This window comes from Ascidia mentula, chromosome 6 (genome assembly GCF_947561715.1).
Source record: "Ascidia mentula chromosome 6, kaAscMent1.1, whole genome shotgun sequence".
NCBI classification, from domain to species: domain Eukaryota; kingdom Metazoa; phylum Chordata; class Ascidiacea; order Phlebobranchia; family Ascidiidae; genus Ascidia; species Ascidia mentula.
Window position 1 is genome coordinate 10173482 of NC_138571.1, and position 20929 is coordinate 10194410.

Sequence of the window (20929 nt, forward strand, 5' to 3'; positions counted from 1 at the left end):
AAAGGTGGCAGTTTTTGTTGCTAAAAAAAAACACATGTGGTTTTATTGTGAACAATCATATCTGCCGAAAATTGTTTAAATACAGCAATAAAATCCGAGAGTATTTGTAAACAATACATTATTGTATACAATCTTGATCTTCGTCTGTACATTTGATAGGCAAGGTCGTCTAGAGTCAAGCTGCACTGATCAGATCTAATGTGTCGTAACGGGGGCCCTGTCTGTAACTCATTTAAAATATTTATTCTTTTCTTTGTGTAGCTTCAAAGACCGAAGGTTAAAAAGATGGCCAAAATTTTGGAATTGTCCCACAGCAGTTATTACCCTGCACTGCGAGACATCTTTAACAACACCAAAGCAGGTATATACTATGTGATGTGATATCCAGGTTTATCATCTTGTGTTACTGAGCTTTATTTCAAAATAGCACTACGTGAAGCAAGAGACATCCAGGTCCATTTGAAGCCTTTGCAGTCATTTCTAGATGATCTTGAACAAGTTGATTTTTCAGAGGTAAGACTGTATTTAAGAAATATTTGCTTCTAGAACAAATGGTATAATTCCTAATTGAATAGAATATACTGTATATACTGAGTTTGTTATTTAGTTCAGGGTTGTGTTTGATTACTGTTTTGAGTACCTCGTCAAAACACGTTGGTATTTATTATTTTTGGTGACCGTATAGCTAATTGCACAAACCATATTTATTGCTCTTTTCGTTGCCACGAATAAGAGAATCTGTGCTTTCAGTATGAACAACAAACCCATACTAAACATAAATTCAGTCTTATCAAATGTTTTGGTTCTATTCCCAATGCTATTGGTATGAATTTATTTTTATTCATATGGGGTTTATTTCTTTACGATGAGACCTCATAGGTCGAAATAGTGGCCATCTGTATGAAGCTTACACAATTTATGATTTATGTTGAATACTAAAAAGCAACTTTGTCCCTAAGAACCTGCGCTGATATAAATACTTATGGTTAATTCTTTTCAGGCCATCCCAAAACTCAACCCATTGATGCACATTATATGCCTGATTTGGTCTCTATCCAAGCATTACAACACACCTATAAGAATCATAGTCCTTCTCAGAGAGATGTGCAACTTCCTTATTGAAGTAGTAAGTATTAGTTTTTAACTATTCAGGATAACTTTCTCTTTGATAAACATGTAGGTCTACTATTAAAGTAGGATCATCAATTTAAGTATTTGAATTTATTTTTTTACTGAGTTTGGATATGTGACCAACTGTTACAATACATTTGTATTATTCTGTGTTACATACCGGGGTGGACTAGGTTCATAACCATTTGGGTTGCAAATATAAAGTTAAGCTACTGCATTAACTTAAACAACTGCCAATAATGGGAATCTGGCAAACCAACAAATATGCTTCTAACCAATGAAAAAAATTATGCAGAAACCTTGAAATCTATTTGAAAAATGATGATTTGTGAATATTTTAATGTGACATTCGGCCCGCAAGCCAGCATTTGGCCATATACTTTCAAAATACTTGTTTTTTATCACTAGCCCATTCTTTACTGTTGTTGTTTTTCAGACGTTTTTTAAAATCATTTTATTGTGTTTACTGTAACGAACTGAAGATGCCCATGGGGCGAAATATATATTCCTGATAAAAAGCCAGGCTGATCCTGTAGTAAAAAGCTACTGCTTTTTTAGAGTTAAAAATACTTATTTATTATTTAGTCATGCAACTATCTCTCTCCTGAAGATCTACTGAAGGGTGAATTGGATGAAGTCATAGAGAGGGTGCAAAATGCCATTAAAGTCCTTCATGCCTTCAAAGACAGCTTTCACTACCACAAGTCAAAGATCTCCACCTACTTTGAGGCAATTTACCCTCAAAAAACTGAATATAAAATGTTAAACTAGTGAGAATTTTTTTTTATCAGGACAAATCCAAAGTGAAGCATTGGAGTTTTGCTCCAGACATGATATTTTCAAGACTTGATTCTTTTATTGATCGCCTCAACATTGTCATGGTAAGCATGTTTCAATACATGAACGACATTTTTATACTATATATTCTAATATTTTCTGGCAGTATTTTTCACAACTGTTGGTGATTTAAGTCAGGGGTTCCCAATCTGTTTTGACCACAACATTTTTTAACTGGTTATATTCTGTGACCCCATTAGGTTTGAAAGTAATATTTGGTGCAATACTTAGTTGTAATGAAACAATTGAAAATCCATCAGGAGGGTCATACTTTGTAAAACAGGACTCTACATGTTATACTTTACGTAACTCCTTACAATCCATAAAAATCAACAGGCGACCCTATGTACGTCCATGACACTACGTTTGGCAAGCCAAGTACTTTTTTTATAAAATTGACCTAAATTGCCACAGGTCAGTTACAAAATCAGTAGATATCCATTAAAAAACGATTTCTTATAAATCAAGCACATTGGTTTGCTCTTTTTTTGTTCAATTTCCATATCAGGAATTTTTCCTGCGGAGTCAAGAGTTTATGAAGTTGGAAAAGATTGAGTTTGGTGGAGTGAAGGGCAGAGTGCTTAGCCAACTTGTTCTCAACATATTCGAGGCATTCCAGGAAATTTACAAGGTGTTTGGTGAAAGAACATACAACCCTCTTGACCCTGAAGATGATGTAAGTACGGCGTAACCCTTACAACACGTATTGTCGGATCCCTAAACAGCGTTTCTTAAAGTGGGTACTTTGAGCAATTACGGCGCACTGCTTTTGATATTTTTTACTTTAAACTACATGGAGCAAAGTAACGTAACGTTTCGTAGTTGCGACACCCGATAAAAAGGGTTATCGCCGAGTCGTGACGCCCTTAAAAATGTTTCAAAATTTGGGACTTAAAATCTGTCAAGGTGACTGATTGTCTGCTATTGTGCTTTGACGGATATAGTAACTGTTGTGTAATTGTATCATTATGTGTCCCAAAGTTGACCTTACAAAACGGCGCTTAAGACTCGCCGTGCAATCAGCGTGTCTGGCAATGCGACTCACGCCTGTGGATGTACTGCGCACCTCAGTGGCTAATAATTGCGTTCCTGGCGTTATTTGCGTGTTGGCTTTGCCTATAAAACCTGCGCACCGTTTTGTATCAATACACTTGAATTATTTGTGACTGAAGAATACAGACGATCGACTGGCCAAGGTATTTTTGACGAATCAATCTTCAACGGTGCACAAGATGCTTTTCAATTTGGCTGCACAGGAATCGCCACCAAGAGACATCAATGAGCTCACGTTAGAAGAAATCGTCCAACATATGAAGTTTCAGTTTGACCCCAAACGTTTCATAGTCCGCGAAAGGTTCAAGTTTTGGACCGACATGAAGCGCAAGCCGGCAGAAACAATTCAAGAGCTCGCTGTTCGCATTCGACAAAGCGCAGCAACTTGCGACTTTGCATCCATCATAGATCCATTGGATGAAGCTTTACGCACTCGTTTTATCTGTTCAATTGAAAACGAGGCGGTTTTAAAAGCTCTGTTTAGGACAAAGGATGACGAATTGAGTTTTGCTCGTGCGATTGACATTGCGGTTGAAACCGAAGATGCTGCCAAAGTGGCTAAAGAAACTGTTTACGGGATGCAGCCATCGACTTCGGTGTTCAAGGTACGTGCTACAGCTAAGCCGTGGGAGAAACGTAAAGTGGATTCGAGGACGGTGCAATTACCTGAAGGGAGGAAATGTTATCGATGTGGCAAGACTTCGCATCAGGCTTCCGAATGTCGTTTCAAGAATGCAACCTGTCATTTTTGTCACCTAACTGGACACTTGGAATCCGTTTGCCGCAAAAAGATTCGACAGCGCTCGTCCCATGGCGTTAAAAGAATTGAGAAACTGAATTGCGTTTCCAGTATTGAAGCAGCCACGCCCAAGTTGGAAGTTCCAATTTGCATCAACGATCGTTCGCTGAACATAGAACTTGATACAGCTACCGGCGGAAATTTTCTGTCAAAAGAAACATGGAAGAAGATTGGTTCTCCACAGCTGCACAAAGCAACGTCGCAGTATCAGTCTGCAAGCAGGCACAACTTGCCGGTAATGGGCACATTTACGTCTGCTACCAGTTATGCAGATTCCGGAAAAGTAGCTTACCTTCATTTCAACGTCTGCGACATTCCACGTTTGAATTTGGTGGGGCGGAACGGAATACAGAAAATGGGTATTTCGTTGGACAAAGTTCTGTACGGCAAGTCAAGCTTACAAGCTGCAGAGGTATTACAAGCCGTAACCGCTCAAGAACCGCAAGACATATCATTACATGAAGAGTGTGTCAAGTTGTGCAGTGAATTCGCAGAACTGTTTAAGCCCAATTTAGGCTGTCTTCAAGATTATGAACTGGAGGTACAATTTAAGGACGACGCAAAACCAGTTTTCTGCAAACCGCGTTCAGTTCCGTTCGCTATGCAGAGTGATTTGTCCCAGGTTTTAGATTCCGGGATAAGCAAAGGAATTTGGACTCCAGTGAAGTTCAACGACTGGGGTACGCCAATAGTTCCGGTCCGCAAATCAATCACTTCTTCGCAAAAGCCTGCTTTAAGAATTTGTGGTGATTATTCCGTGACTGTCAATTCACAATTGGAAGTTCATCGTCACCCATTGCCATTTCCAGAAGATTTAATGCGGAAGTTAGGTGGTGGTTATGGCTTCACGAAGATCGATTTGGCGGATGCGTACAATCAAATCAAGTTGGGACCAGAAAGTCGGAAGAAGCTTGCTCTGAGCACACATCGCGGAGTTTTATTACAGAACGTATTGCCTTTTGGTATCAGTTCTACGCCAGCTTATTTTCAAGAAATTATGGATGATATCACTAAAGACCTACCGGGTGTAGCAGTATATCTAGATGATATATTGGTCAGTGGTTCGTCTGCCAAGGACCACCTTCACAATCTCAAACGTTTGTTGCAACGGCTCCAAGACAAAGGCTTACGTTGCAGGAAGCAAAAATGCAAATTTGCTCAACAGCAGGTTGAGTACCTTGGCCATGTTCTCTCCAACAAGGGCATCACGAAGGGTTCCAAAGTCGACGACGTACAACGTATGCCTGCTCCGCACGTTGTACCGACGCTGCGGTCTTTCCTTGGATCTGTACAATTTTATGCAAAATTTTTGCCTGCAGAATTTTCAACTGTAGCAGAACCACTCTACCGTCTCACAAAGAAAGGCATTCCTTGGAAATGGAGTCAAAAAGAAGAACGTTCTTTCAATCAGCTGAAGGACTTACTATCCAGAGACCAAGTGTTGGTTCATTTCAATCCATCCATTCCTGTTGGTATTGCCTGTGACGCATCAAGTGTTGGAATTGGTGCTACGTTGTTTCACCGTTTTCCCGACGGCAGTGGGCGACCAATTGCCAATGTTTCTAAAACTTTGACACAAAGCCAGAGGAATTACAGTCAAATTCAAAAGGAGGCTTTGTCAATCGTTTACGCTCTAAAGAAGTTCTTTCAATATTTGTTTGGAAGAAGATTCATCCTGATAACGGATCATAAACCACTGATGTCTTTATTTGGTCCGCAAAAGCCTACACCAGCTTTGGCAGCCAACAGGTTGGCTCGATGGGCACTTTTCTTGAACCAATTTCAGTACACCATCGAGTATAGAAAAACCAACGAACACAATAATGCTGATGTTTTAAGCCGACTTCCACAAGGCGATGATACAACTTTCGACGGAGAGGAAAGTGCTGATGACGTAGACATCGTTTGTGCCATCGAAACAGTCGGAATGCAAGTGCAAATAGACTCCTCAGCACTACGAAAAGAATCTTCAAAAGACCCAATATTGAACAAGGTGATTCAATACACGCACGAAGGTTGGCCAAGACAATCTTCCGATGGAAGAATTCCGGAAAGTGAGTAATTTTCTCACTACGTCATATGGAGTTCTTATGTATGGCTCCAGAATCGTCATTCCAGCAAAACTACGTGACAAAGTTTTGCAGCTACTGCATTTGGGCCATTTCGGCATGCAGCGCATGAAGCAACTGGCCAGGACAGTGGTGTACTGGCCAAACATAGATCGAGACATTGTGGACATGTGTCGAAAGTGTGGCACATGTGATGAGCACAGAAACGTAATGCCGAAGGCTCCCGTACATCCATGGATACTACCCGAGAAGCCATGGAGTCGAATTCATGTCGACCATGCCATAAATTTTATGGGTTACAACTGGTTGGTTGTAATTGATGCTTATACGAAGTATCCATGCATTCACCGTACTCAAGCAATCACCGCTAAAGCAACAATGGATCTTCTCGACCAAGATTTCGCGCATTTCGGATATCCACACTCAATAGTGTCCGACAATGCACCATCGTTTACATCGGAGGAGTTCCGAAACTACTGCAAAGAAAGGGGGATTGTTCACCTTACAGGCGCACCTTATCATCCTGCGACCAATGGGGCAGCGGAGCGCTTGGTGCAAACTTTCAAGAAGGCATTACGAAAGTCTTCTGAGCCGCCCATGAACGCATTGAGAACTTTTCTCATGCAATACCGCCGTATACCAAACAGTAGCGGATACTCCCCAAGTGAACTTTCAAACGGAAGGCAAATACGAACAAAGATTGACACCATGATGCCTTCTCCAGTACATGATGTCCAGAAAAAGCAGTTGCAAGGAGTTAAACACGGTGTTTCCACTACACGCGTTAACAGGACATACAACGTCGGTGATCCTTGCTATGCACTGTATTACGGACCACGGCATGACAAAGACCCACGATGGGTTCCCGCACTGGTCATCAAACGTTGCGGAAGTCGAAGTGTTCGGGTTAAAGTTATTCCCCGAGGTCTGATATGGAGACGACATATTGACCAACTTCGACCCAGATATGCATCATCACAAGATGACGAGCCAGGAGATGAACCAGCAGATCACCCAACATCACGCGATGCATCCGATGATGAAGAGTCCGGTCGTGCCGATACGCGCGACACGGTCACCCCTGAGACTATCGTTAGTCCTGACAATACTCATTCACCTGCGGCGCAGGAGTTGTCACACGGGGAGAGTTTACCCCGGCGCTCGAAACGGCGTCCGAAGCCTCCCAAATTTTATGGTTATTAGTGTCATTTTGCGTTGTTCCATAACCCAATATTGGCGGGGAGGTGTTGTGTAATTGTATCATTATGTGTCCCAAAGTTGACCTTACAAAACGGCGCTTAAGACTCGCCGTGCAATCAGCGTGTCTGGCAATGCGACTCACGCCTGTGGATGTACTGCGCACCTCAGTGGCTAATAATTGCGTTCCTGGCGTTATTTGCGTGTTGGCTTTGCCTATAAAACCTGCGCACCGTTTTGTATCAATACACTTGAATTATTTGTGACTGAAGAATACAACAGTAACCTTTTCTTAGTGCATTAATGGAAAAGAACCTTAATTGTTAACAGAATAGTTAATGTGTTGTAAATTATTGCATTTAAAATATCGTTGCAAACAACTTTATTGGTTTACCACCCTCTTTTCCGCAACTATGTGGTAAGTTTATTAAGCGGAAAATCAGCTATTGCTTTATGTTACTAATGCTGGTGCGTTTAAAGAAGTTTCCCCACACAAACTACATGGGAAATCGAATCAAGTCGAAAGTACTTGATAACCATTTGTTTTATTTGAAAAGTTTTTCTAAGACAAAACCAATGCCGTTTAAAAATTTTATACGACTTTTTGGCTCTGCTATTACAAAGTTAATATATTATCACCCAGGCGTTCGAGAAAGACTTCGACAGTTTTTCGGAAAAGCTGTTTGATCTTGAAAGACAACTTGCCAATATTATTTGCCAGGGATTCGACGATTGTTCAGGAATGGCTTCCATATTCAAGGTAAGCAACAGAAACTATGTCATATTATGCGGCAGAGGACTTTTTAATATTAAACTACCCGAAACCTGCACACTACTCTATATTTCCGGGCATTTTATAGAGCTCTGCTGTTCTATACAAACATACTTCGGATTTTTTTTCACCACATGCTCTTCAAGTTTTTTTTTTGCCAGATTAAGCTTTTGAGTTAATATAAAACTTATGTCTGGCTAACAGCGTCAGGAGCAAACTGAATGCTCTTAATTTTTAATAAGATTACGTATGTTTAGGATTGTAATTGTTAATATTGGTAGATGCTGAGCATATTTGGCAGCCTGCTGGAAAGACCGATCATAAAAGCGGATTTTGACCACAAGTATCCACATTTGCTGGAGAAATTCAACCAAAGTCTTGACCAATCTAAACGAATATTTGACGACCACGTTGCCGAGTCGGCGAATCAGGTCTGACCTCTAAATATTTTTTCTGCTTATGACGTAACTGCAAACATCATACGGGTTAAGTTAGTTGTTGCTTTCATTGGTGAATTTACCTCGTCCACATCTGCCAAAACTTGTTTTTTGGACATTTGTTTAAACTTAAAACGAACAAATCTTATGTAAACAAGTCCAATTGCCGTTTTTTTTAAAAATTTAACAGCCAACCTTTTGCTTTTTAAACTATTAATGTAAGTGATCGTGAATGCGTTGTCCTGACGTTTAGCATGAGTTCTATATCGGCTTAGATGTCAATGAATCCATGAAATATTTCCAGAGTTGTAACGATATGCCGAACCCACTACGACCCTGCGTCCACAAGAATCAACCTCCTGTAGCCGGCCAACTTAAATGGGCTCAGGAGCTGAGGGACCGAATAACTTGGCCCATGGAATGGTTTAAAAACGTCAAGCACCCGTACGTACAGTTCTATTTGATGTATTTGTGCCTGCTTAATCGTATTAACTGTGTACGGTTCATATTACATCTGTTTTAGTACGTACTGAAATATGTGTGACAAAAATATACCCCATATATGCAAAAATGTCTGTTGAATTGTATTTAGACTTAACATGGGTGTATCCTATACATTATCTTAATGTTTTATACTTTTAATATCGTTACAGTTGCATGAAATCTGACGAAAGCGCTCTGGTGTTTGCCAAACAAGAACAAATGATCAAACTCATCAAGGAGTAAGTTGGGTTTCAACTTATTTGTTCAAGGGTATAATGCACGCACAACGAAGTGGGTCGAAAACCTTGTTCACCTTATAGTTGTTAATCGGGCCAACTTTTTAGGCCCAAACTGGATTTTAAGTGAAAATATGACGTAAGTGCGACAGTGTGTACATTAAACTTTTTTATTAAAAAAATAGTTCTGATGTAAGATGGCTCTGGCTATTTATAAGTGGTAACGTTATTGGCATCACAACTTGCATATTCGTCTAAAACAGTGTAATTACGACGCAAATATGTTAGTCTGAATTTGGGCCCGAATTCGTCCCATTTTTTTCTCAAAGTCGAGCCCGAAGCCGTCCCGAAAAATGGGGCCCGATTTGCAACTTTGGTTCAAAATATTTACCTGCAGCATACCTTGAACTTACCAACGTTATAATGCAAGTTCGAACAATAATAACAAGTAACACAACTATTTGAATACGAACAGGTATGAGGCGAGGATCTACGAGCAGTGGACGAGTGGTGTGGAAGAAGCTTGCAAGTTCAACTTGGGACAACCTTTGTTGAAAAGAAATCCAGACACCAAGCTTATATCCGTCAACTTTGACCCCCAGGTGACGTTTATATCTATTTTTTCTATAGTATACTCCAACTCCTAGCTTGATCTCTAATTACATCAAGAAAATATTGATGTACTTTTGGTGGACAGCGCACTAAAATATACTGTATATATAAGTATTATTAACCGACTGACGGTAATCAGAAACACTTAGTTTCAAACTTCTGTATATATAATATATGTATTTATGTACGTATAAACCAATGAAACCAATAACATAGGTCGAAATAGTGGTTGCAAGTATGCAGCTCACTGAAAAACACATAGTTTAACGCTTTGGGTGATACATAGGACAAAATTTTACGTATTCTTCGGCCTATTCCTCGTGTGGCGTAACAACAACGCAAATAGGGGACTAAAGGTCACTTGCATTTTCACCACAGTTGGTTGCGGTTCTTCGTGAAGTGCGTTACTTGGTATACCTGGAACGTAATGACATCCCAGAAGTGGCGACCAACCTATATTCGCACCATGATATGTTTAGGATGTACGTTGCCAACCTCGATCTGACGATGGCTTGGTATAACGAGGTAAGTTTCTGTACATTGAAACGCAAGAAAATCGTGCTTTTGTTAAGTTGTGTCTACGTGGTAATGGAATTCAAGCCTTAGTGCTTTCAATGGACCTTGTGACAGCTTAGATTTTGCAGTTTTTTTACTGTGCTTCCTATTTTTGCACATACTTGATTAAAAGCCGACAGCTAAACACCTTATTTCAATTGACGATTGTAAAAGTTCTGGCGTAATATTATTTTCATTATTTCATACAAGTCCTTTAGGTTGGGTCTAAGATAGTTCTCAATAATGTGTTGCATTGTGAAACAAGACACCGAGAAAATGTCGCAAAATAGACGGATGAGATGTAATATTTCATGTCAATTCCTGATGAAGTGATTACATTTCATTGTTGTCTGTTCTTTTGACTTTTTGTACATTTTCAGGTACGTAACACAATACTCGATGTTGAATTTCCGTTAGTCGAGGGTCAGTTAGAGCAAATAGACGAGGTGTTGCTGCAAGCTGAAACAACGTTGTGTTGGAAGTCCGATGGTAAGTTGCTTCGACATTCACAATTTGGTGAAAAGTGCTCAATGGTATTTGTATGGTTTTTCCAATTCAACTTTGACACTTTTGTGGCTTGATCAAGATGCGCCTTAAAGCGCTCATTCAAATAAGGATTGGAGAACTTTGGGAGATTCCACCTAATAAACTATTCACGGCATTGCTGATAAACACTGCACTCAAGACATTAACGTTCCATTACCTGATCAAAAACTTTTTCAACACTAAAATGCAAATAGTTCAAATACAGCAGTTAAAAGATTACCGACGTTTTGTCTAAATAATTACTCGCAGTTTCATAACATTGACTTTTAATATCAAAATAGAAAACTGGTGTCGCTTATAGAATACAATGCCAACAAGAGGGCTAAATTCTAAAAAAAATAAGGAACCCGTCTTAATTACTCGTAGTTGACAATCTTAGATCAGCATTTTATTATATCAGTTTTAACCAGTTGTAACACGTCCGTACCTCTTCAGATATATGGACTTACATACAAGAAACAAGGGACAAGGTACGTGACTTGCAAGTGAGAGTTCAGAAAACGAAGTCCAACGTTGAGAAGATTGAAAACGTCATGAAAGTAAATGTTGTAAACGGTTATTCAGCGGACATTACTTGTTGAGCAGTTGTCGACTATTCTTGTTTTGCAACGATTAAAAACGCAGGGGTTTTGTATTTAGAACTGCTTTTTTCTGGTCCTTCTATGGATTGCCAAAACATTTTTTTAGCGTCGACGTTAACGGTTTCGTGTAGCAGGTCGCACATATAGTTAAGATTAATTTCAGGGTGGCTTTGATCCAGCTTGGCTGCAACGCCAGTTGACCTAATTTCGGCGTCTAAATTTTTGCATAAATTTTAGTGGCGTTTTTTAAATCAAAGTTATTTTCTGTGAAGTGGTTTGGTTCTAACCGTTTGGTTTGTTGCCATCTTGTAGTAGAAAGTATTGTGAACTCAATTCCGAATGCAAATTATCAACCAATTTAAAAATAGAAAAACCAATCTTCAATATGTTGCTATGTGACCAAATACGAACCCTGATATTGCATGAAAATTTACTTCCATCTTGGTGACAGGTTTGGAGTGAAGTTCCACTGTTCGAACGCAAACAGTCGAACGTGGGAGCATTGCTCAGTTTGGATGACAGAAAAGATCGAATCGCCAAACGATATGCAAGTATCACTGCCGACGGCGAAACCATACGTCAGTGTATACAGGTATGTTTACGTTTGTCCGCGATTTATTTAAATGTGAAACAATGTTAATGATATAGTTTGCTTGAGGAAGGTGTTTCAAGATATCACATAAATTTGTCTATAGTCGTAGCTATACAACGTATGTTTACGTTCTAGTAGTTGTAAAAGCCCTAGCTCAAAAATGTACATATAGTTGCGTACAGAGTAGAAATGTAAAATAACATAGAACAAAAAATGAAGCAGAGTATGAAGTGTTTAGTTTAGTTGTTGAGCCTGGATTCTTGTTGTATTACTGACTATAAGTGGATCTCATTAATTTTTATAAATTTGCAATGGATCATTTTGTGAAATCAAATCAGTATGAAGGTTATTAAAAAACCTTGACCTTAATTCACGGATTATAACAAATACCAGCTGATATCACGGTTTCATGTTACACTTGCTACGATTTTTCGTTGCTACCGTTCAACTGCTGCTATGCTTGTGTGTTTTTTATTTGGTAAGGTACAGGATGGCGTTCTGGAGGTTAAGTGTTTACATGTTATTCTTGATGTGTGCTATTGATGCTAATCACTACGATTACTCTTGTTGTTTTTAGAATACTGAATATATATATTAAAAAACAAACATCTTGGTTGGCTGATTAAGTAGCAATCTAGGCCAGTCCTAGTTATTACTTTTTGAAAGAATTTAAAAGCTTTAATCCCAAACCAATCCAACTCGTCAGTGGGAAATCTACGCTTTTTTATAAACGTTTTTATACATTTTCTACGAATTACATTGTTCCAGTAATAACTTATCAACTTTTACTAAGTTCATTTTTATGTTTGTTTTTGCAGGAAAACTTGGGATACTTCAACGCTAACGAGGACACAGAAATATGGCAAGCTTACATCAGTCATATAGACGACATGGTGATTGAAGGCTTCTTCAGTTGCATATATTGTTCTCTCAACTATTTCATCGACAACACGGAGGTTTGTTCTTGGAGTTCTATAATGTGTTTCTACTTTTGGGTGGAATGTGTTTATATTTTGTGTCTATTTCTTGAGGTTTGATAGTAATTGGGATTTTTGCAACGGCAGGCATTACCATTATTTGCACAGAAAAACACGTCGAAATTATAGATTTGCAAAATCGCTAGATGGCTAGAATTATTACCCAAGAGTTTCTCAAACTGCAATTTTTCAGGAAAAATGGCGGCAAATAACAACTTAAATCAGCCTTTTTCTATTGAAAATTGTCATACAAAAACAAATCGTCCAACAGATATATGATTGTTACGTTGCAATTTGCCGTGAAACTTTGCAAACGATAGCAACCCTTGCATTACGCCATCAAAATTATTTGCACCTTCCCAAATCCCCTATATTTGGTATTATAGCATGACGTCCAACCACTCTTTATCGCCGAACTCGAACTTCAAGTTCCTGAGATGGTTTTCCGCCCTTCGTTGGTGGAAGGCACGCCAGACGGCTTCCTGGAAGTGATAAACGGTTTATTGACCGATATTTACAACATGAGTACGCTGGTAGCTCGCGTGGCACCCCAAGTTGGACATCCCCACTATATGGTGAGCATTGATAGTCTGTTAAGTTTGTAACTAATGGTGTTGGAATGCTTGGCCGCTTGTGTAGTATATGCTAAGCAACGGAAACGTAGAAAGTGTGATTTGGTTCCCCCGAATAAAGTTTTTGTCAGACTTAGAATTTTAATATTCTGTCCTTCTGGCACAATTAACGTGACTTTTATTGTCCAACGTTTCACCTGCTATACAGCTAGACGTCCCTGCAATAAAAGTCACGTTAATTATGCCAGAAGGACAGATTATTAAAATATAATATGTCTGGCAGCAACAGCAATATCATATCAGAATTAGAAGTTTGTAAATTATTGTTAAAAACGTTTTTCTCAGACTGAAGCATTGGTTATGGCCACAAGCAATTAATTAACAAGATTTTTATTGGGTTCGTTACCAAATATATGTAACTGTCCAATGTCCAACGACAATGCCTATTGGTATTTTAGTACAAACTTTTAGTACAATTAGAAGCGTACAAAATAATTTTGAAACCATGCTTGATAAGCACGTCATAACTCTGTAACAACAGTCGGACATGGAGGACATAGAAGAGTTGGCAAATATGAGGAATGACCTCATTACCAGGGTGCGTGACGTCATGGATAAGGCGATGGCCTATTCGCAAGGATTTCTGGAGTATGGCAATCTATGGACTGACGACAGACAGGTAACGCACGCCTTTTGTCGCAAGTAAATATTTAAGTTTATGTAATTCAAATCCAGAATAATCCCTTTGCGCTACAATTTTAATACATCTGATGTCTACTATTATTCTTAAAATACACGACGCAAATGTGTGCAATTAAAGATAATAAAACCACTTTTAGTTCGTGTGAAACTTGCCCTACAATAGCCGCATGTACTGGAAAAAAGGCCATGGCGTTTTTAGAGTTCTAAAATACCAAAAATTACATGTTTTTGTAGGAATTCATGCGCCAATTTCTCACGTACGGACATATTCTCACACCTGAGGAGGTGGAAGCACATGCTGATGAAGGAGTTCCAGAAACTCCACCAACTCTTACACAGTTTAAAGAACAGGCGAGTCGGCACATGCTACCCTCATGAAATTCTAATTTTTATGTCCAGTGTTTCGGTGGAAATCCGTTGCACCAATCTTGCGAGACCAGTAACTGTTATTGTTTTAGATTTTTATTCGATCTAAATTATTAAATCCAAATCCATTTTTTAGTCCAGTTACCCAATCTTACTAAATTTTATCTTTAAAAATTGTCTTCTCATTTTCTGCAATTCTTGTACAAAATAAACCTCATCTCAAAAAACAGCAGTGAAGGAAGGATTGTTTGGGGAAATAATTTCGACCCCCTCAATAGAACCCCATTTCTAATTTTCTCTTAAACACGAAACGGCCAATGCGTGAATAAGATAAGTGGTTTTATTTGCATTGTTTTTTCAGATTGATTCATACGAGAACCAGTATCAAGTCATAAGCAACGTGAAACCGACACAGGTCTTCGACTCCTGGTTCCTCGTTCAAATTAAACCCTTCAAACAGGGACTTCTCAACACTGTCAAACGCTGGAGTTACATGTTCAAAGAGGTTAGCCTAAGGACATTCCCAGAAGGCTGACAATAATTTGGAAATAGTTTGTCACGTTAGGACTATGCAATTTCTTGCACATGATTGGAAATAGTTTATGTAATGTTTTGTACAAGCGATGGGTAGCTCGCAAAAGCTCGTGCCAACAAAGTAGTTTTTAAGCAATCTGTCACAAGCAGTGGAACAGAAACTATATAAGTTATAGTAGGACCATAAACATATTTACATGCTGCATAATGTAAGCGTCCTTTCGTACTACACAAAAGTCATTTGTGTTGTTACCTTTCCAGCACTTGATCAAACACGTGGAGAACAGTTTATCCGACCTAAAAGACTTCATCAAGGTGGCTGACAGTGGTTTGGGAAAATCTATAGAAGAAGGAGATTACCGAGGGTTGGTTGATTGCATGGGACATCTGATGGCTGTCAGAGACCGTACAGAGGGAACTGACGTCATGTTCGAACCTCTCAAACAGACCATAGAGTTGTTAAAGGTATTTAGGGTTGTTTAAGTTCTCTTGCTAACGGTTTGTTATCAATAGCGCAATATACAGTTTGGTTATCGGCAAGTATTAAACATACGCAGTACATTTTGTATTAGATACAAAAAAAGAGCCCTAGCTGAGTGAATTAATTTGTTTAAATGAGTTAAGCTCTGTTATTGTCGGATATACACACACTCATATATACAATTGAGATTAAGGGTAATACGGTTTATACTGCAGTTTTATATAATTTAAATTCAATTTTACTTATCGTATAGCAATCCCAGCGCATTTATGTTAAAAGGCTGTTTTGTCATCTTTATTGGCGACTGTGGATATTATTAATACTAAAGAATATGTATGATTTGTGGACAAGGAAACTGATAAACATATAATTCAATGTGTTATTATAGGCATACGAGCAAGAGATGTCAGAGGAAGTCCATCAACTTCTACAAGAACTTCCCGAACAATGGACCAACACTAAAAAACTTGCTGTGACCGTCAAACAAGCTGTCGCTCCGTTGCAGGTAAACAACATTTTTAATGTGTTTGTGACAGCTGGGTCATAGAGCAACTGTATTCAAAACTAGAGGCAAAACCTAATTTTTCTGTTACCCGCTTGCAGGCGAACGAAGTTTCCATTATACGTCGCAAGTGCACGAGCTTCGACGTCAAGCAACATGAACACAGAGAACGCTTCCGCAAGGAGCTGGTGTTCCGATATAACTGTGAGGAGCCGTATGCAAGCCTGGATACGATGCAAAACGAGATAATGGATCTTGAAACCGAGATGCGTGACCTCCACGAATCGGCCGGGTTATTCGAGGTCAACGTGCCTGATTACAAGCAATTAAAGGTGGGATTTTTTACTGAAGCTAAAATGCGAAAATCGCCTGGCAAATCTGCGTACTAGTGTGTTTTGACCACAATTTACCCACTGTAATTCCTGAGCTTCCGTTGCTCGGTCGGATCAGCAGTGTGCCATAAGCCAAGGGTCGTGGGTTCAAATCTCACCGGTACCGTGATTTTTTTTTATCTTGCTACGACTTAACAGGAATATGTGGCTTTGATCGATATTATATATCATTGATCCTGATGTACATCAGTAATAATAGTCGATATAAATATCAGGTACTGTACATGTTGAGTTTTCAAAGACGTTACTACGTAAAAGGGTTCATTAACCTTTTTTTTTTGATAAACTGCCATTGGAATACAATTAAAATGGTTTAAACAACTTGTGCAAAAAATTAATGTTCAATCACCTTCAATTTGGTTCCAGTTTATTCAGAAACTCGTGTGTGTTTTCAGGCTTGCCGAAATGAAGTGTGCATATGCAAAGGTGTGTGGGATCTGGTTGACTTGGTGCGTTCAAGTACAGACGACTGGAAAACAACATTGTGGGCTGATATCAACGTGGAGCAGATGGACATCGACTGCAAGAGATTCGCCAAGGTATCCTGCTTCATAATATACCTTTTTACAATCCAATTATAAATTTACTTATAAAAGGTATAAAAATGTATAAAATTGTACCTATTTTATGGAGCTGTGTTGGAGTGAACTTTGAACTTGAATATTAGCTGCAAATCCTGTACAAACAACGTTAACATGCATTCTTTTATCGGCCAATATCTGGTTGTTTTAATAAAACAACAGCCAGCTATAACAGCAGTGTATGCAGTCTTACACGCATATACAGCTTCGCCACAAACTAGCGCACCTCGAAACTGTTTATCAACCGTTTTTTCTTATAGGACATCAGAACATTGGATAAAGAGGCGCGTGCTTGGGATGTGTTTGGAGGTCTGGACGCCATGGTTAAGAATATGATTACGTCACTGAGAGCTGTGGGCGAGTTACAAAACTCAGCTATTAGAGACAGGCATTGGCATGAACTCATGCAAGCTACCAAGGTACGGATTTTGTTACTATATTATCTACGTCTGTTGCATTGGCAAATTTTGCCTCAAGTAAACAATATTATAAATCTGGTCCGATTATTTTAAGTATATATAGCTCAAAGACCTTTTTATTAAATGTTTTGAATGCTTAAGCTTCTATTTGAACAAGAAACTGATAATGCACATGCATACAAAATCATTTTTTTTTTCATTATTTGCAATAAACCAGCTGATATTTAATTCAATCGTTTAAAAATAAATTGAATGGTTTTCATTTGCTCTTAAAAAGGTGTTGCTTTTTAATGACTTTTCGAATTTTTGTGCGAACGATTTAGTTGCTTTTACGTCAACTGCCAATACCTTATGAAAACAAACAAGACCCGACTGCCGTTATTATAATAAACAATTAATTGTATTTTCTTCCCGAGTACCAAATTTATCTGATCGTACCTGTCGTCTAATAGAATTTTCAGCAAATATTTATTCTGCAGGTTCGTTTCTACATGGATGAAACCACAACACTTGCTGATCTTCTCAAACTTAATCTCCACAACTTCGAAGACGAAGTTCGTGAGATTGTCGACAAAGCTGTCAAGGAAATGGGAATGGAAAAGGTGACGTTTTACTGCTTTCAGGGCCTGAGAGCCATAGTTTAAGCGTTTAAGTGTTTCATTTTGAAAACAAATTGGAAATGTTTAAGATAAACAAAGCATCCCATATGTTGAGAACGTTTGAGGTATGTCAGATCCAACCTCAGAAAAAAGGTGGAGTTGTGCCGAATGGTATACCGATATATCAATATTCTGTAAACAAAGGTGCTCGTGCATCGTTATTTGGTCTATAAACTAAAACTGGATTAAGTGAAACAAACATTAGCCAACTTTGCTGCAATTAAGGAAAACCAAACAGAATTCTGTCACAAACATCAGGATTCGGCCGAATACAAATTTTTTCCAAGTAAAATTTTGCTATAATGATATGAATTGTTTTGTTTTATGCACAAGTATAGATTCTAAGTGGTTTGTGGAACTATTTGTATGCAGACGCTCAGAGAGTTGGATGTGACTTGGGCTTCGATGAACTTCGAGTACGACACTCATCAAAGAACCGCATCCCCTCTCATTAGAAGTAGTGAAGAACTTGTTGAAACGCTCGAGGACAACCAGGTGTGTTAAAATATGCACGCTATTCACAGCCGCACACAGACAGTTCATTGCAAACACAAACGTGTACGAGAAGTACGGCTAATAAATACTGCACAAAAAAAAACGTTGTTGTATCATGCTGTAATAATTTATAATGGTACAAAGGTCTTACTCATAAAGTGTTGGCATTTATCGTTTTTAATACGTCAGAACCTTAAAATTATCTAGCTGCACTGATGCGTCCTGTTAGATGGAAACAATGTGCAATTAAAACAGTATGGGCGTTATTGCTTTCATTTACTTAACACACAGTACTTGATATAAACTAAATACTTCTGTATTGTCGTGTTTTATTCGTAACCAAACTTGCACAGCTGTGAAAGTTGTTTTACCACTATAGGTCCACGTACGTATTTAAAACTAACCATGCGCTTTTATACTTTCAGGTTCAGCTACAGAACCTCATGACGTCAAAGTACATCGCCCACTTCCTAGAAGAAGTTTCTGGATGGGTGAGGAAATTATCGACCGCCGATTCGGTGTTGTCGATATGGTTGGAAGTGCAGAGAACGTGGTCGCATCTTGAGAGTATTTTTATCGGTTCTGAGGATATACGGGCACAGCTTCCTGAGGATTCGAAACGATTCGATGGCATTGATGTCGATTTCAAAGGTAGTTTGATTGTTGAAGAAATGGTTTTCATGTTTAGACTATAAGTTTTGTTCTGAATAAGATGTTTTTAGGCGAGTAGCTCATATTTTACCATGCATTTTGTCTAAAAAAAATTAATGCGCAAATAAACCTATGAAAAATGAATACACATACAAAGCATTATTTGAATAAAGAATTGACAATGCCCGTATGACGAAACATGTAGCCTTGCATTATACCAGGTTGATAACCAGGCCTGTCAAGTAATTGCTTCCTGTAGGTATTAATATTTACCTGCGTGTGTATATGGGACTGGGATCACCAGGTCATCATTACAGTATAAATCCACATACCTACAACCAAATGTTATTAAATAAAAAATAATATTCGATGAAAAATGAAAAGTTTTTTTTAAATATACTTTACTGCTCGTAATTTTTCGTGGAACGTTTCTTTGCAGAGATTATGGCGGAGGCAGTCAAAACCCCAAACGTTGTCGAAGCCACCAACAAAAAAGGTCTTTATGAAAGACTCGAAGAGCTGCAGGTATTAATTCAACCTACCCTCAAAATCCAGTTCATAATACCAACAAAATATCGTCTTAACTTTTGGTTTAGGCGAAACTGACATTATGTGAGAAGGCATTGGCTGAGTATTTGGAGACAAAACGTCTTGCTTTTCCGAGATTCTACTTTGTTTCGTCTAGTGATCTGCTTGATATTTTGTCTAACGGCAACAACCCGGTGGAGGTTGGTAGTTAAACTGATTGCTTGACTGTTACTACTTCTAGTGTACATTTCTACTATTTAGGTTGTACTGAATATTTGTGACTGTTGGTAATGACGAGGCCTTTGAAATGTAGCTTTTATGACCGATTTTGTGCAACCAAAAAACAGTACTTTTTCTTTGTCTTCATTAGGACAAAACAAAATACTTCACTTGCTAGTGTAAGTCTGTTTAGAATTCGTCCCACATATTCGAATAAAAAAATATCGAAGGATTCAAAATGTTGGTTATTCCGGAGTAAACCGTTTTCAAATCCTTTTACCTAAAACTAAAAAATCTTCAGCATCATAGATAAATTCAAATAAAGATTCGAAATTATGTTTTGCTATTCACCCTCCATACCGAATTATTCTTTCAAACACAACTTGTCTCAACTTGGTATTATACTATCATCTCAGGTGTGTCGCCATCTTGCCAAGTTGTTCGACAACATGGCGAAACTCCAGTTTGATGAAGACTTAACTGGCAACCCGACTAAACAAGGGTTGGGGATGTACAGTGGAGAAGACGAATATGTTCCTTTCAGTGATCAGTGTTCATGCACAGGACAGGTGCGATAGTTACTCACGTCAGAACATATACATGTTGATATTGGTTCCATTAAGGCCACTTTTAGGAAAAAAACTTTCCTGAAATGTTGTCACCAATGCGTGGTGATTATAGTTTGTTCTGTTAATAATTAACTTCAGTCAAAGTTATACCATCGGCCAAGGCCAAAAGTCTAGCACGCTCTGTATTCTGAAGATGCAGTAGATTTAAGTTGTGATTTATTTCAGTATTGCCAATTTTGAAGGCTGTTTATAATTACATCAGAATGACTATTTATCCACACGATTTGTTTGGAGATGTGACAGCTTAAATACGCCGTAAAATAAGTACGGCGTGGCAAACCTTGCCTATATAGACGTTAGCTATGTTGAACGTATTTAAGTG

At 38.5% G+C, this 20929-nt stretch overlaps 1 protein-coding gene across 1 annotated transcript in view; it reads left to right on the top strand.

The window, feature by feature from the left end:
• The window catches only part of LOC145906099 (dynein beta chain, ciliary-like), a 56331-nt gene that overhangs the window by 2322 nt on the left and 33080 nt on the right, over window positions 1–20929 (top strand). Inside the window, exons 6-36 of the mRNA XM_082993483.1 lie at window positions 262–361; window positions 428–513; window positions 1001–1126; window positions 1717–1860; window positions 1923–2012; window positions 2477–2644; window positions 7730–7846; window positions 8140–8289; window positions 8600–8739; window positions 8949–9017; window positions 9490–9616; window positions 10005–10151; window positions 10562–10670; window positions 11163–11266; window positions 11760–11900; window positions 12719–12856; window positions 13264–13452; window positions 13991–14128; window positions 14386–14502; window positions 14879–15022; window positions 15313–15516; window positions 15921–16037; window positions 16136–16366; window positions 16822–16965; window positions 17268–17426; window positions 17906–18028; window positions 18458–18580; window positions 19006–19231; window positions 19671–19756; window positions 19828–19959; window positions 20395–20547. Of these exons, the coding sequence (XP_082849609.1) occupies window positions 262–361; window positions 428–513; window positions 1001–1126; window positions 1717–1860; window positions 1923–2012; window positions 2477–2644; window positions 7730–7846; window positions 8140–8289; window positions 8600–8739; window positions 8949–9017; window positions 9490–9616; window positions 10005–10151; window positions 10562–10670; window positions 11163–11266; window positions 11760–11900; window positions 12719–12856; window positions 13264–13452; window positions 13991–14128; window positions 14386–14502; window positions 14879–15022; window positions 15313–15516; window positions 15921–16037; window positions 16136–16366; window positions 16822–16965; window positions 17268–17426; window positions 17906–18028; window positions 18458–18580; window positions 19006–19231; window positions 19671–19756; window positions 19828–19959; window positions 20395–20547 (4242 nt within the window). The remainder of the gene's footprint in view (window positions 1–261; window positions 362–427; window positions 514–1000; window positions 1127–1716; window positions 1861–1922; window positions 2013–2476; window positions 2645–7729; window positions 7847–8139; window positions 8290–8599; window positions 8740–8948; window positions 9018–9489; window positions 9617–10004; window positions 10152–10561; window positions 10671–11162; window positions 11267–11759; window positions 11901–12718; window positions 12857–13263; window positions 13453–13990; window positions 14129–14385; window positions 14503–14878; window positions 15023–15312; window positions 15517–15920; window positions 16038–16135; window positions 16367–16821; window positions 16966–17267; window positions 17427–17905; window positions 18029–18457; window positions 18581–19005; window positions 19232–19670; window positions 19757–19827; window positions 19960–20394; window positions 20548–20929) is intronic.